This window comes from Maniola hyperantus, chromosome 24 (assembly GCF_902806685.2).
Source record: "Maniola hyperantus chromosome 24, iAphHyp1.2, whole genome shotgun sequence".
In the NCBI taxonomy this organism is placed as follows: domain Eukaryota; kingdom Metazoa; phylum Arthropoda; class Insecta; order Lepidoptera; family Nymphalidae; genus Maniola; species Maniola hyperantus.
Genome location: NC_048559.1, coordinates 9371619 through 9388532, shown reverse-complemented (window position 1 = coordinate 9388532; position 16914 = coordinate 9371619). Strand labels below are relative to the sequence as shown.

The 16914-nt window shown below is 42.9% G+C and overlaps 2 protein-coding genes across 3 annotated transcripts in view; one reads left to right on the top strand and one right to left on the bottom strand.

Annotated features, from left to right (window-relative positions):
- The window catches only part of LOC117993456 (sodium-coupled monocarboxylate transporter 1), a 41762-nt gene extending 26349 nt beyond the window's left edge, over nucleotides 1-15413 (bottom strand). The window contains exons 1-2 of the mRNA XM_034981255.2: nucleotides 15206-15413; nucleotides 14384-14526 (exon numbers count right to left, since the gene is read on the bottom strand). Coding sequence (XP_034837146.1) covers nucleotides 14384-14526; nucleotides 15206-15413 — 351 coding nt within the window. The remainder of the gene's footprint in view (nucleotides 1-14383; nucleotides 14527-15205) is intronic.
- Nucleotides 9035-16166, top strand: LOC138404053 (uncharacterized). 2 transcript variants are annotated; one of them, XM_069507009.1, is made up of 5 exons: nucleotides 9035-9132; nucleotides 9275-9449; nucleotides 11551-11693; nucleotides 14061-14175; nucleotides 14339-16166. In XM_069507009.1, exons 1-5 carry the CDS (start codon nucleotides 9081-9083, stop codon nucleotides 14421-14423), a joined length of 570 nt encoding a protein of 189 aa, XP_069363110.1. In that variant the 5' UTR covers nucleotides 9035-9080; the 3' UTR covers nucleotides 14424-16166. The 2 variants fall into 2 exon arrangements, with proteins under 2 accessions (XP_069363110.1, XP_069363111.1); XM_069507010.1 differs by having other exon boundaries at nucleotides 9046-9132; nucleotides 9243-9449.
- Nucleotides 16167-16914: the final 748 nt, after the last annotated feature.

The window sequence follows — 16914 nt, the reverse complement described above, 5'->3', positions numbered from 1 at the left end:
TTAATTTTATTAAACAGAGTTCTGGATAAACTAAAAATGGCTCAACTATCCATAAATTTTGATAAATGTAATTTTTTTAGGAACTCTTTGAAATATTTAGGGTATATAGTGGATGAATTTGGTTTACGCACAGATCCTGGAAAAGTTGCCGCAGTTTTGAACTTTCCGACCCCAAAAACTGCACAGGAGGTAAAGATTTTCCTAGGCACTTGTTCTTGGTACAGGCGCTTTATTAGGAATTTTTCAACCATCGCTGCACCACTCAATAGACTAACGAGTAAAGGAAAGAACGCACCTAAATTTGAGTGGAGCGAACAGGCAGAGGTAGCATTTAATACATTGAAGAATGCGTTGGTAACCGCACCTGTTCTTGCGGTACCGAATTTTGAAAAACCATTCAAAATACATTGTGATGCTTCTGCATATGGTGTTGGCGGTATGCTAACGCAAGAAACCGATGGTTGCGATCATCCCATTGCGTATGTCAGTAGGAGCCTAAATAAAAACGAAAGGAATTACAGCGCGACGGAACGCGAGGCTCTAGCTGTGATTTTTGCAGTGGAGAAATTTCAGGCTTATTTTGGTTCCAAGCCAGTCACAATTATCACAGACCATGCATCCCTAAAGTGGTTCTTAAATTTAGAAAATCCCTCAGGACGACTCGCCAGATGGGGTTGTAGATTATCACAGTATAATTTTGTTATCGAACATAGGAAGGGTTGTGATAATGTAGTTCCGGATACCTTGTCGAGACTCATACACGTAGATGTAGTTGGTGATCGTAATGATAACTCTAGTCAACAAGTTTTGGTAGATGACTGGTATGACAAAACATTTAATGGCTGTAAAATCAATCCAGCAAATTTTCCGAATTTTAGTATTTTGAACGATAAACTATATCGTTACAGTAAATGTAAATACCAGCTTCTCAGTGAGTTCGACTGGAAAGAGGTAGTCCACAAGAACGACATCCTTAGAATTATGCAACAAAACCATGCAGATGCAACTGCAGGTCATTTTGGTGTGTTCAAAACTCATCGCAGATTATCCCTCAGATATTTTTGGCGTGGTATGTATAAGGACGTGGTTGAGTACGTTAAGAATTGTGATACTTGCTCTGCGTATAAACACACGACATCAGCCACTCCAGGTCTGCTTGGGAAGCCTAAAGTCTGCGAGAGACCTTTTCAGGTCATTTCGGCTGATTTAGTCGGACCTTTGCCTAGGTCTAAATCAGGATTTACATTTCTTTTTGTGGTGACGTGTTGTTTTTCGAAATATACAATGTTGTTTCCGTTACGGCGTGCCACAGGTGCCGCTGTTGTTAAAGCGCTAGAGAATTTTGTATTTTTGAACCATAGTGTTCCAGAGACTGTGATTGTGGACAATGGGTCCCAATTTACAGGATCTGAATTCCGTATCTCATTAAGCGTTATAATATTCCGAAATTACACTACACACCACTGTACACTCCGCAAGTTAACCTTGTTGAGAGGTACAATAAGGTTGTTATGACTGCTGTAGCCGCTTTTGTGAAAGATAACCACAGGTCCTGGGACGAAAACCTGTACAAGGTCCAGTTCGCCATAAACAGTGCGGTTAATGAATCCACTGGATTCTCCCCGTTCTTCCTTGTCCACGCTAGAGAACCGGTTTTAAATGGTTCCTTCTATAAGGACACGGATAAGGAGTACGAGGCCGGAATTCCAAGGGAGGAATACGCAGGAAAGTTTGGAACTTTGGAGGACATATTTGGTCAGGTTAGGAGAAATTTGTTTCAGGCTCATGCAGAGTATGCAACGCATTACAACTTAAGGCGTAGGTCTGCAAGCTATTCTGTTGGGGATATAGTGTGGAAAAAGACCTATCCACAAAGCGACGCTACAAATTTTTTCGCAGCTAAGCTGGCACCTAAGTATGAAAAGTGCAGGGTTGTCAAGGTTTTGTCACCTTTGGTTTACGAACTAGTTAGAGTAGCTGACAACCACCCAATAGGCACTTGGCATATTAAGGATATTAAGAAGTAGATATTTGCCATTACTTAGTTTGGTCTAAACTGTTTGAATATTTAAGTTATCAATATTCAATTAGGAATTTGTATGAGTGTAGTGATGTTCTGAGTTAACAGTTACATTACCATGGTTCAGTTGAGGAGGAATGTAGTGGATGTATGTAGGGATGAATATGTGATGATTGGAATGCTTGTGGTAGACCAACCGGTTGAGAAAGTAAAAATGCAAATATCGTACTTTGGGGATAACGAAAAGGGGGGGTTTTGTGTTTTGTTTTCGTTTTCCTTCTAGATAATGGATCATTTCTGTTATTTTTCCGATTCTGTTCCGAGATCTATTTTCTAGGAGAGTTATTTCGTTTTTTTTTTTTCTCATATTCCGATTTTGATTCGGTTTTATTTTTCCGAATGGGATAGAGAACGGTTGCCATATCAGATGGACCCGTTCACAACCAGTTTTTCCGTATTTGTTGAGTAACTAATATTAAGATGGTAGTTTAAAAGAGTGAACCACCGTAGGCCTAGACGCATTCTATCAGTCAGCTGAAGAATGATGCCAAGATGTTTCCACTCAAGTGTCTTAGACACCATGAAGTTTTTTTGTATATATTCTTTTTAGAAGTTAGGGTTGTGTAGTTAAGTATAATGTATAAAACCTTACACTGTTTTCAGTATATTTATTTTGTTAGACAATTTTCCTTGTTAGTAGTAGATGTGCGTTCACGCGTAACTTCTGTGTTTTTTTTGTTTGTTTGTTTCAGGCAAATTGTTAGTAGTTGTTGGATGACGCTGAGGGCAGCGTGGTTCAACCTGTTGAACCTTTTCGTAGGAGGGGAAGTATTGTGACGTTGTAAATTTTGAACTACTAATTAGCGTTTCGCTTTTAATTAAAATCTATTTTGTTCAAAGTATGTTGGTGCCACCTAGCATCAAGGTGCAGAACTACGCGTGGGTCGATGTTCAGAGTTCATTCGAGCCACAATAGATGGCGTTTGCTTCGTTGTCAATTGTCGTAAAAATAAAACAAAATAATTAAATAAAACCATAATATCATTTGTTTATTGTTAAGTCATTAACAAAACGGTTCTTATAATATATCCTTAGGTTCCGCAAATATTCAAAAATGAATTGGCTTCATGATCAAACTAAATGAGAGCGGCCACACTCGGGTTGCGTCTGGCAACACCGATTGGTGAGATTTAGAATTTTTCTGGAGTCAACATGTGAAGACGAATTTTTTCGTTCCAGGAAAATCTCACTCCTTTTCGCCCATGGCTTCGCCTGGGAAAATACAATTGTTATAAATTTAGTCATCCTAACGTATTTCAATGTTTCATCAATTATGTTCCAGTTACTTTACCTTCCCAAATAAATGAGGATAATGGGTTGTGGGTGGACTCCTGAAAACCATTGGTGGCCAGGAGTTCAATAGGGTTTCCGTTTGCGTTTCCGTTTTTAGTTTTTCGGTTTTCCGTTTTTTTTTGCTTTCGTTTTCCGTATTTATTTCTTTTGCACATTCACGTTGGCAACTTAATTTCTATGGATAAGACTTGGTGAAAATCTTTGTAAGGAAACATTTCGGTTGTGAAGAATCAAGTTAAATTGAGTTTTGGATCTTGGCCGATGCCGTCCAGCTACATTGCAGTCTTCGCACCTACAAGTAAGCAAATGTTTGTATCCTGGAACAGTTTAGTGAACCTTCTTAGTGTATGTGTACAGTAAGAACCCTGTCTTTACTACTGAGCTTTTATTTTGAAACAATTTTATGAATTTTACTGTGTCATTGTCTATTCCATGCCAATGGCATCTTAAATTTAAAACATAGATTTTATGTACTATCTACCTAAGGCATTCTAATGTATCTAAATTAAGTCTTGGCATTAAGCTAGAATAACTAAGCATTATTAGCCATCATTATGTATTAAGCGACCCCGGTAAAAGTTACATTAAAAACAATTTTGCCTAACATCTAGCAAATTTCATTTATAACACCTCATATACATTACAAGGGAGTCGACGGCTAGCTTCTATTCTTTACTAGGTAGATAGATCAAGTAAAGTAAATTATTATTTTCCTCTAATCTTTGTAAGGTGGTAGATTATTCCGTATCCGGGTATATTTCCATTCCGCCCAATTTACCACCCTTACACCCGGTGAAGTACTTTTAGCTACTGCGATTATTCAGATTCTAGATGCCAACAATGTATATCATGATGTAAGGGCAGTTTTAGATTCAGGCAGTCAAGCCTCCTTTATTTCTGAACATCTTCTGAATAAACTAAATTTGAATTTTGATAACATTGAATTTAAAGTTTCCGGAATCAATAATTTAGTTTCTACCATAAACAAACGTTGTCAAGCAATAATACAGTCCAGACTCAATTCATATCAGACAAAGGTTTCTTTTCTAGTGTTACCAGAAATAACTTCATCTCTAAAAAAATCATTAAAACCTAATTTATACAACATTCCCCCCGAAATAAAATTGGCAGATCCAGAATTCTACAATCCGTCTAGCATTGACTTACTGTTAGGCGCAGACATTTTCTGGGACTTGCTCGGCACAAACAAAATCTATTTAGGCAAGAATTCTCCAGTGCTTCAAGATACTAAGTTCGGCTACATAATATCCGGGCCCACTGGAACGACAAATATACAACCATTTTCATGCAATTTTTCCCAATTTGATTCAATACAAGAGCAACTCGCTAAATTTTGGACTATCGAAGAGCTTGAAAGTTCTGACAAAGATGCATCTTTGAACGACAATGATCTTTGTGAGAACCATTTCAAACAACACATGTCCCGAGATGCAGATGGAAGATTTTCTGTAGGCATTCCGATGAAGGGCGATGAGTCTACTCTAGGAGACTCATTCCAAAGCGCTAAACTACGGTTTCTTTCATTAGAAAGGAGACTACAAAGACAATCTACATTTAAGGCAATGTACATCGATTTTATGAACGAATACAAAAATTTAGGTCACATGTCTGAAAGTGACATAAACAATTTACACACAAATTCATACTTTATGCCACATCATGGCGTTTTACGCGAGCAAAGCACTACAACAAAATTACGAGTGGTCTTCAATGCGAGCGCTCCCTCATCTAGTGGAGTGTCATCGAACGATTTACAACTGATTGGCCCCACAATTCAGAGCGATTTATTCTCAATTTTACTTCGGTTTAGACAACATAGATGTGTACTGGCAGGCGACATCGAGAAAATGTACCGCCAGGTATTAATCAATTCAAATCAGCGTCATCTACAGCAAATTGTCTGGCGAGACGACCCATCGATGCCACTAAAAACTTATAACTTAAATACGGTTACATACGGAACGGCTTCTGCACCATTTTTGGCAGTCCGTTGCCTTAAACAGCTCGCTGACGAATGTGAAAACGCAGATGTACGTCGAATTATTCGCGAAGATTTCTACGTAGACGATCTCATCACAGGATGCGATTCCGTTGAAGGCCTACTACAAATCCGCCAGCTCATCACTCAAGTACTCGCCTCCGGTTGCTTCAATTTAAGAAAATTCAAGTCAAATGTTTTAACTTGCAGTGATGATAGTTCTGCGATCAATAACATCGGTACCGTCGATTTCAGCGAGCACGAGCCGTCAAAAACACTTGGATTAATTTGGTCTCCGTCCACAGACGAATTACTATTCAACATAAAAAATGATATACCATCTAACGCCGACGTTACTAAAAGAGTTCTTCTTTCAACAATTGCGCAAATCTTTGATCCATTAGGGCTACTAAGCATTTTCACTATAAACGGAAAAAATATTTTGCAACGCTTATGGCTTCACAAATTAAATTGGGATGATCCCATTCCTGAAGATGTTTTAAATTCTTGGTCTAAATTCTATAAAGGTCTAAATCAACTAAACGATTTAAAAATACCACGACACGTAGTGTGCCACAACCCTCAGGACATTCAATTTCACATTTTCTGTGACGCGTCTAAGGACGCATACGGCGCTTGCGTTTATGTTCGATCAGTTAGCACAACGGGCGTTGTCGACGTGCATTTATTATGTTCAAAAACTCGCGTTTCACCTATAAAGCCGACATCTATACCGCGTCTCGAACTCTGTGGTGCTTCAGTGGCCGCAAAATTACTCGAAAAAGTGTTAGCAACAACTCGTTTAACCTACAGCAATTGTTTTTTATGGACGGACTCATCAGTCGTTCTTAGTTGGTTAAAAACTCAACCCAATAAATTAAAACAGTTCATTCGAAATCGAGTCTCAGATATATTAGACAGGACTAAAAATTATCCGTGGCGTCACGTGCCTACTTCATCCAATCCAGCGGATCTTTTAAGCCGAGGAGTTGGCAGTAATCAGCCAAGCAAATTGAATTTTTGGCTAAATGGACCTAATTTTTTACTCGATAGTGAGAACAACTGGCCGAACAAACCCTTTCAATATATAGAGTCAAACTTACCTGAAGTGGTTTCAGCGGTAGCATTGTCCGCTGAGCCAAGCGGACGACTTCCTTTTTCTCGTTTCTCCAATTTGCTTAAACTCAAAAATACATGTGCCTACGTTTTGCGCTTTATAAATAATTGTCGTAAACGTAAAGGCGACCGACTATTGGGTCCTCTCACTTTAAGAGAAAAAAAGCAAGCGTTTAACACTTTAGTAAAATTATCACAATTCGAATGTTTCCCGGAATATCACACGATAGCATCAGGCAAACCACTATCGTCAAAGAACAAATTGCTGTCATTAAGCCCGTTCGTTGATGACAGCGGTTTGCTTAGAGTAGGTGGTCGGATAAAAAACGGCAATTTCTCATTTGACAAAAAACATCCAATTTTAATCACATCTACACACCCACTCACTAAATTAATATTTCAAAGCGAACATTTACGTTTAATGCACGCGGGTCCACAACTTTTACTTGCTTCCATTCGAGAACAAATGTGGCCACTTGGAGGTCGAAATCTAGCAAAAAGTACAGTACACAAGTGCCATCGTTGCTTTCGAATGAAGGCACAACCAACCACACCTGTTATGGGTGATTTGCCTAGGCAACGCCTACAGCCAGGTTACCCATTCCAGACGTCTGGAATGGACTATGCCGGTCCTATACTCGCACTAAATAGAAAGGGACGGGGTTGTAGAACCATTAAAGTCTATATAGCAATCTTTGTCTGCTTCGCCACTAAAGCATGTCACCTAGAGCTAGTGACAGACCTCTCAAAGGACTCGTTTTTATCTGCGTTACGTCGTTTCATTGCGAGACGTTCTAGACCACTAACATTATTTTCAGATAATGGAACTCAATTCGTAGGTGCTCGTAACGACCTTTATAAGTTCCTCAAAGCTAATTCTGACTCAATTGTGAACTCTATGTCTGATGAAGGCATTGAGTTCAAGTTCATACCAGCGTACGCGCCCCATATGGGCGGCTTATGGGAATCGGGTGTGCGATCTTTCAAATCCCATTTAAATCGTGTCCTAGGAAACGCTCACTTAGACTTTGAAGATTTATATACCGTTCTTGTTCAAATAGAAGCAATCCTAAATTCACGCCCCCTAACTCCCTTATCACACGACCCACAAGACTTGACTCCACTGACTCCTGGTCATTTTTTGGTTGGACGACCTCTAACAGCTCTACCAACGCCTGAATTACTGCACATCAAGGAAAATCGACTCACTCGATTTGAAAGATTGGAGCAAATGCGACAACACTTCTGGTCAAGATGGCACAAAGAGTACATCGCGGAATTGCAGCAACGCACCAAATGGCAAACCAGCAAGGGCCTCGTTCTGCAAGAAGGAACACTCGCGCTAATTAAAGACGACACATTACCGCCAATGAAGTGGAGTCTCGGCCGTGTAATCAAGGTCCATCCGGGAACCGATGGAGTCTCTCGAGTTGCAGATTTACAAACTTCGAAAGGAGTAGTGCGTCGTGCATTCAACCGCATCTGTCCTCTTCCGGGGGAGGATGTTCAGAATTAAAATCAATTACTACTAAACGAAACAAGTGTCAATTGTGACACATGACAAGACATGACACTTGTCAAAACAACATTCAATGTCAATCAATGAAAAAATCAATTCTCATCTTTATCGTGTCTTTATCTAACAAAGAAAGTTTTCCTAAAAAGAGATGCGCATCTATTAACCGTTTAAACAAACAACTAAACATCAATCCCAGCAAGAAAGGAAGAAAGAAGCCAAAACCAGTGAGTTAAACAAAATTTTCTACGAGAACTTAGCCACACATGCCAACTGATTTTCCTCACTACCAGGTCGTTCTAAACTAGCTGATATCTCTCCTAAAGGGACATTTTGAGAAGTCAAATGACTCAAAATAGTAGAATCAATTGGAATAAGCTTCATGAGCAAACTCGCGAAAACCTGATAGAAGGTCAAGAGGTCCATGTGTCCGCCCAACGCAATGTGCCTGGCAGATTAAATTTGCCACACGTGAGGTAACATGTTATTCCAAATGCCAACAGTGTCCCTAAGTTCAGCCTAGCTATTTTGTTGAATTTCCTCTCTATATAGCCGATCATAGAAAGAAGCAGAGACGATCACCGCACCATCACAGTACATATCTAGTTATTGGATCTCTGGTCATTCTATGAGTTCTTAATATGAGTATACATCTACGTGGTTCATTTTTCGCAAACTAGCTACGACAGTAATCATTATACAAACTTGCGAGGGCAGAGTAGATAGGGGTATGTTTTTCACATCAATTTTTTACAATTCGCAGCCGCAATTATTATTTGTGCAATGTAGAGCAGACTCTAAACTGCGTCGTCACATCTTGACGTTCGACTCGTTCTTATGTCCGGTGTTCCGTGCTACGTATGTGCAGTGTGCAGTGTGCAGTGTGCAGTGTGCAGTGTACAGTGTGCAGTGTGCAGTGGGCACTCACCGACCGACATCTCGACATTCCAAGCAATAACTTCGGAGCTATGACCAATCGGTTGATTGGATTGCGAGCTTATCAGTTAAATAGCTTTGCTAATAATTACATTAGAGCGAGACTAACAGAAGGATCGATTGTTTGTGTTCGATCGGAGATGCGTTTGCTAGATCATAATAATAATATTATACTATTATTCATGTTTTTTGGTAAGTAGGATTGGAATGGCTAATACTTTCCTTCATTAGACCGATTTTGATGCAGTTTTTGCCCTTAGAAATTACATAGGTCGAAGGAGATCGCCAAATGTCGTTTCTAGAAAGCACGCGATGATAACGTCGAGTGTTCCAGTGTTCCCCTGCGGCCGTCCCCAGCTGGCCTTCCCCCCGCTCACCGGCTTCAGCGCGTCCGACGTGGGCAAGCCGGTGTTCGTGTTCGACGGCCTGGACCACGACACGCTGCCCGCCCACATCCGCCCCCAGTACCACGACTGCTACCAGGAGAACTATCGATGTATACGGTTCAGGTGAGTTCCTACGTTCGTGTTCGACGGCCTGCACCACGACGCGCCGCCCGCCCACATCCGCCCCCAGTACCACGACTGCTACCAGGAGAACTATCGATGTATACGGTTCAGGTGAGTTCCTACGTTCGTGTTCGACGGCCTGCACCACGACGCGCCGCCCGCCCACATCCGCCCCCAGTACCACGACTGCTACCAAGAGAACTATCGATGTATACGGTTCAGGTGAGTTCCTACGTTCGTGTTCGACGCCCTGCACCACGACGCGCCGCCCGCCCACATCCGCCCCCAGTACCACGACTGCTACCAGGAGAACTATCGATGTATACGGTTCAGGTGAGTTCCTACGTTCGTGTTCGACGGCCTGCACCACGACGCGCCGCCCGCCCACATCCGCCCCCAGTACCACGACTGCTACCAAGAGAACTATCGATGTATACGGTTCAGGTGAGTTCCTACGTTCGTGTTCGACGCCCTGCACCACGACGCGCCGCCCGCCCACATCCGCCCCCAGTACCACGACTGCTACCAAGAGAACTATCGATGTATACGGTTCAGGTGAGTTCCTACGTTCGTGTTCGACGCCCTGCACCACGACGCGCCGCCCGCCCACATCCGCCCCCAGTACCACGACTGCTACCAAGAGAACTATCGATGTATACGGTTCAGGTGAGTTCCTACGTTCGTGTTCGACGCCCTGCACCACGACGCGCCGCCCGCCCACATCCGCCCCCAGTACCACGACTGCTACCAAGAGAACTATCGATGTATACGGTTCAGGTGAGTTCCTACGTTCGTGTTCGACGCCCTGCACCACGACGCGCCGCCCGCCCACATCCGCCCCCAGTACCACGACTGCTACCAGGAGAACTATCGATGTATACGGTTCAGGTGAGTTCCTACGTTCGTGTTCGACGCCCTGCACCACGACGCGCCGCCCGCCCACATCCGCCCCCAGTACCACGACTGCTACCAGGAGAACTATTGATGTATACGGTTCAGGTCTCCCTGTCCCCACCCCACTGTCCCCGCCCCACTGTCCCCGCCCCACTGTCCCCGCCCCAGTATATACCTTGAAATTGTGAAACAGACGTCTTCCGATTCAATCACTTTGTCGAATTATGTTGACATTTTGATTACTGAACAGTTTGTTTCTATTTTCACGACGGATCACATAATCTCTACATAGTATAAAATAAAGTCGCTTCCCGCGTCTGTATATATGTATGTATGTATGAACGCGTAGATCTTTTAAACTACGCAACGGATTTTAATGCGGTTTTTACTAATAGACAGAGTGATTTACAAGAGGAAGGTTTATAGGTATGGTTTTATTCTCAAAGAAAAATCCTCTCATTTGAGAGTTTCCGAGGCGTGCGCTCGCGCTGCCTAAATGGCCAAAGTTACACGAAAACAATGTATGGTGAAATTGTTTCTTCAAAAGTTCTTTGTTTGTTTGTTCAAAAGTTCTACAGAAAAGTCCGCTATAGCATACATGTATCTTTGAAGGTTGGCTCACAATACTCGATTTTATGATTTTCAAATGTGATCTGAAATAAAGCCTTATTTTCGAGGGTGTTTTTACTGACATACTATATTAGTTCTTATCAAAATAATAGTTGATCATCTGTAGTATTCAATTTAGACCAAAATTGCACTTTACATCATTTAATTTAGAATAAATTACGTAGTATGATCTTACGAGATATCACAAAATTAAAATAATATGAAATATCGTAAGATTAAAACTAACGCGCAACAAAACTATAAACTATAAACTTGTTAGGTTTATGATAACATATTGCATGCTAATCGGCAGAATTTGGCTGTACCTTTTTGTTTTTGTAACATCTCCACTGTTTACCCAGATTCGCAATAAAGAAATTTGTATTTGTATAATGTATTTGTATTTGTATAAAAGGAGACGACGCCTATAATCTCCTCACTGACACCACACGAGTTGGATATCGGACACCACATTAGTACCTATCTACGTTGCACCCATGCGAAGCCGGGGCGGGTCGCTAGTACATTACATAACGATAAATGAGTGACGTATAGCGGTAAATAGAATACGTTGGAGTCATGTGCTGGCACGTTGCAGGCACTACATCGACCCGGTGTGCGGCTTCAACGTGGAGACGAGCCGCTGGAACCCCTACGTCAGCCTGTGCCAGCTGGACCTGCAGAACTGCATCGAGATGGTCGCCAAGGAGCGCGGCATGCACGGCAAGCAGCTCAAAGACCGTACGTCGCGTGATCTCCCCGCGCTAAATGACTGACACAAGACACACGCCACTGCCGCTCGGGAATCTGCATTCGTCTCATCCTCTCCAAGTTTAGTTTTCAGTTCACACGCGGTACAAGTTTCAAGTGTAAACTGCACACATTGTTGTGTTATAGGTACACTTCCCTCATTAAGTACGATTTGGAATAATTCAATGAGTGGATAAACTGAAAACTCGGCAACGTTTTACCAGACCCTTTTTCTGGTGCTGTAGAGTGTAGGGTAAAGGATAGATGTTCCCAGTAGCGGTACAGGTTGTAGGGTAAAGGATAGATGTTCCCAGTAGCGGTACAGGTTGTAGGGTAAAGGATAGATGTTCCCAGTAGCGGTACAGGTTGTAGGGTAAAGGATAGATGTTCCCAGTAGCGGTACAGGTTGTAGGGTAAAGGATAGATGATCCCAGTGGCGGTACAGGTTGTAGGGTAAAGGATAGATGTTCCCAGTAGCGGTACAGGTTGTAGGGTAAAGGATAGATGTTCCCAGTAGCGGTACAGGTTGTAGGGTAAAGGATAGATGTTCCCAGTGGCGGTACAGGTTGTAGGGTAAAGGATAGATGTTCCCAGTAGCGGTACAGGTTGTAGGGTAAAGGATAGATGATCCCAGTGGCGGTACAGGTTGTAGGGTAAAGGATAGATGTTCCCAGTAGCGGTACAGGTTGTAGGGTAAAGGATAGATGTTCCCAGTAGCGGTACAGGTTGTAGGGTAAAGGATAGATGATCCCAGTGGCGGTACAGGTTGTAGGGTAAAGGATAGATGTTCCCAGTAGCGGTACAGGTTGTAGGGTAAAGGATAGATGTTCCCAGTAGCGGTACAGGTTGTAGGGTAAAGGATAGATGATCCCAGTGGCGGTACAGGTTGTAGGGTAAAGGATAGATGTTCCCAGTAGCGGTACAGGTTGTAGGGTAAAGGATAGATGATCCCAGTGGCGGTACAGGTTGTAGGGTAAAGGATAGATGTTCCCAGTAGCGGTACAGGTTGTAGGGTAAAGGATAGATGATCCCAGTGGCGGTACAGATTGTAGGGTAAAGGATAGATGTTTCCAGTGGCGGTACAGGTTGTAGGGTAAAGGATAGATGATCCCAGTGGCAGTACAGGTTGTAGGGTAAAGGATAGATGTTCCCAGTAGCGGTACAGGTGGTAGGGTAAAGGATAGATGATCCCAGTGGCGGTACAGATTGTAGGGTAAAGGATAGATGTTTCCAGTGGCGGTACAGGTTGTAGGGTAAAGGATAGATGATCCCAGTGGCAGTACAGGTTGTAGGGTAAAGGATAGATGTTCCCAGTAGCGGTACAGGTTGTAGGGTAAAGGATAGATGATCCCAGTGGCAGTACAGGTTGTAGGGTAAAGGATAGATGTTCCCAGTAGCGGTACAGGTTGTAGGGTAAAGGATAGATGATCCCAGTGGCGGTACAGATTGTAGGGTAAAGGATAGATGTTTCCAGTGGCGGTACAGGTTGTAGGGTAAAGGATAGATGTTCCCAGTAGCGGTACAGGTTGTAGGGTAAAGGATAGATGATCCCAGTGGCGGTACAGATTGTAGGGTAAAGGATAGATGTTCCCAGTAGCGGTACAGGTTGTAGGGTAAAGGATAGATGTTCCCAGTAGCGGTACAGGTTGTAGGGTAAAGGATAGATGATCCCAGTGGCAGTACAGGTTGTAGGGTAAAGGATAGATGTTCCCAGTAGCGGTACAGGTTGTAGGGTAAAGGATAGATGATCCCAGTGGCGGTACAGATTGTAGGGTAAAGGATAGATGTTTCCAGTGGCGGTACAGGTTGTAGGGTAAAGGATAGATGTTCCCAGTAGCGGTACAGGTTGTAGGGTAAAGGATAGATGATCCCAGTGGCAGTACAGGTTGTAGGGTAAAGGATAGATGTTCCCAGTAGCGGTACAGGTTGTAGGGTAAAGGATAGATGATCCCAGTGGCAGTACAGGTTGTAGGGTAAAGGATAGATGTTCCCAGTAGCGGTACAGGTTGTAGGGTAAAGGATAGATGATCCCAGTGGCGGTACAGATTGTAGGGTAAAGGATAGATGTTTCCAGTGGCGGTACAGGTTGTAGGGTAAAGGATAGATGTTCCCAGTAGCGGTACAGGTTGTAGGGTAAAGGATAGATGATCCCAGTGGCGGTACAGATTGTAGGGTAAAGGATAGATGTTCCCAGTAGCGGTACAGGTTGTAGGGTAAAGGATAGATGTTCCCAGTAGCGGTACAGGTTGTAGGGTAAAGGATAGATGATCCCAGTGGCGGCACATGGGCGGTACTCACTTGTCTGCACGTTCGCTTGCTCGTGGAAATGGTATGAAATACTCGGTTGTATGTTTTCAGGAATTATTTACTATATGGGTGACGGAGAGAAGTGCGAGCATGAAGTGCGAAGATTTCAGGACAAAGTTCAACGTTTACTTTTCGCTGCAACTATAAAAGAACAAGAATCAAAGAGGTAAAGATTTTTTTAAATGAAATATGATGAGAATTGTCAGATGATAGCCAGCAAAATTATGTAATTAAATTTTAATAGTTTAGTCAGGATGTTTTGAATTTAGATGCAAATCTCTACCGGTTAGGTTGGGATGCATTCATTACTTGCTGTCCTAACTTGTCAGACAACTGTGGTGGTGGTGGAACGGTGACGTCCAGCGGGCACGTACCTGCAGGTACTCGTACACGGAGTTGGTGTTGAGGCGGTAGTAGACGGGGATGAAGAGCCAGCACACGAGCGGGAAGGCCAGCACCATGCCGTACAGCGTCTCCCACATCGCCGAGCCGAAGTACACCAGCTCCGACGGGAACCCTGCAATGCAGACGACACTCAGTAACCGCGGGGTTCACTCCGTGTCCCAGGACAAGATGGGGGTACAGGCCACGAGACGTAGTCCGCACGGCCGAGTGTGGCGCGAGGAAGAACGCTTCCTCTGTAACATTGTTTCTAGTCTTTTCTCGGCTGAGCTGCTGTTTCAACGCCTCGTGGTTTTGGTCGGGTGTTACAAACTGATCTTCATAGCATGCCTGGACTATTTAGACTTAAACTGTTAAACTGGACAGATGTAGATATGCCTCTTATATAAATCTATACCGCCTCGAGGTAGTCTCCTTTTTCGGGTGCGAAATATTTCAAGGTTCTAGATCCAGTCGTGATTTGGTAAAATTACTGATGATGCAGAGTTTTGAACAAGTCATGTTGAATGTAGATCAAAGTGAGATTATTATTTTCAAGTGGCAATCTTGACAAGAATGACAATCCTAGTTTTGTGCTGGTATCCTTGCGAGATTGGTAGACATGATTGAATTGACCAATAGCAACTGAGCGCGGGTTTTTAGCAAAACGGTGATGAGTTGTAGGGCAAATTGTTGCTAATGTTAAGACAAAAAGAAAGTAACCTGATATAAAGCATAAACTGGCTACTTGGTAGACATCCATTGGTGTCAATAGATACCACAGTAGACGTAATAGTCGTACACAACAGACTCACCTAGGAACGAGCGCACTCCGAGCGTCCCCCTGGCCACGGAGAGGATCATGGCGAGCGTGGAGACGCCGCCCCCCGCGAAGATGTAGGCGCGCTTGGCGTCGGCGCCGGCGGCGGCGTCGCGGCGGCGTCCCCACAGCGGCGCGCACGACGACGCGCACACGAACACCGCGAACACGATGCACTCCCACGCCAGCCAGCCCGTGTGCATCGCGCCGCTCCTGCAACCGAGGACACCGTCAATAGCGTTGTGCACAACCGGAATGGATATGTGACGTGATAATGGAAACATAACGACCATCCTCCTTAAAGCCCAACGATGAAGAGGAGCAGAAACCATTGGGAGATGATTGAGAGCCCTTCTCCCCAGTGTCAGCCCCTCGCAGCGCGCCGCGCGTCGCAGCTTGCCGAGACGAGCGTAGGTAGTACAAAGACCTAAGGCATTTGATTCTGTTTATCACAAAACTTTGCTACTTAAACTTAGTACTGAACCTACAAAAGCTTTGCACTTGATTTCATTGCCTCTTAATATCTTAGTGATCGTTCAAAAGGTATGTATAAAATTAATGTTAAGTCTTGTAGGCCTTCACGGGTGTACCGCAGGGCTCAACCTTAGGTCCTTTCTTATTTTTGGTGTATATAAATGACTAGCTTATGCCCGCGACACAATTATCAAACCCCTATTTCATCCCCTTAGGGATTGAATTTTCAAAAATCCTTTCTTAACGGATGCCTACGTCACATATAGCTATCTGCATGCCAAAGGAGAATGGGCGGTTTCGTCCCCAGTGGTGTAAGTTGTGATATATGTCATTTCAAAGGTCATGATGATAGCTTCATTTTATTGTATGACACCAACAATGAGTTGCGTGCAGAGAAAGAATGAGGAAGCATTTAATTTCATTAATCCAGTGAAAGTGAATAAAATAAAAATATCTTTTATTCAATTAAACTCTTACAAGTACTTTTGAATCATCTATTATAATATATCTAAATATATAAAAGAGAAATACCTCTCACTCACTGACTGACTGACTAATCACGAAATCTCAGGAACTATAAAGCCTACAAACTTGAAATTTGGAAGGTAGGTTCTTTCTAGGACGTAGGTGTCAGCTAAGAAACGGTTTTGAAAATTTCCCCCTAAGGGTGTGAAAGGGGGGGTCGAAGGTTGTATGAAAGTCCTATGTTTTTGAAGTTAGAGACGTGAAAATCGACATTTAGGTTATTAGCTTTAAATAATAAAAATCTGTATAATTCAGTTTGGGAAATTACCTCCTTAAGGGTAGTAAAATAGGGGGGAGATGTTTTTATACAAAAGTTTCAACTATTGTTATTTTTACGTGAAATTTGAAATGTAGGCTATTTCTAGGGGGTAGATATCAGATAATAAAGGATCTAATTAAATCCCCGCCCCCTAAGGGAGTAAAATGGGGGTGGAAGGGTTATATGAAAATCCTATGTTTTTGAAGTTAGAGATATAAAAATTGGCATTTAGGTATTCTGGGTTCCGTGCCTTAAGGTGAGACTGAGTGAGTAGGTAAGTGAGGCCTTTTGCAGCGGGAAAATTTCAGATCTCATGAGAAACCAGGAATTTTACGCGGACGAAGTCGCGGGCTTCTGCTAGTAATAAAATAAATGGTAACAGTAAATAGATACAAACGATTTGGAGGATCATATAAATGTTGAGATGTTAATACTGATCAACATGT

What these genes read in the sequence shown, in the direction of transcription:
- LOC138404053 (XM_069507009.1), top strand. Translation starts at nt 9,081, where the DNA reads ATGCGTTTGCTAGATCATAATAATAATATTATACTATTATTCATGTTT. An exon ending in ACTATTATTCATGTTTTTTG is followed by an intron (nt 9,133 to 9,274) that starts GTAAGTAGGATT and finishes CGAGTGTTCCAG; the next exon opens with TGTTCCCCTGCGGCCGTCCC. An exon ending in TATCGATGTATACGGTTCAG is followed by an intron (nt 9,450 to 11,550) that starts GTGAGTTCCTAC and finishes GGCACGTTGCAG; the next exon opens with GCACTACATCGACCCGGTGT.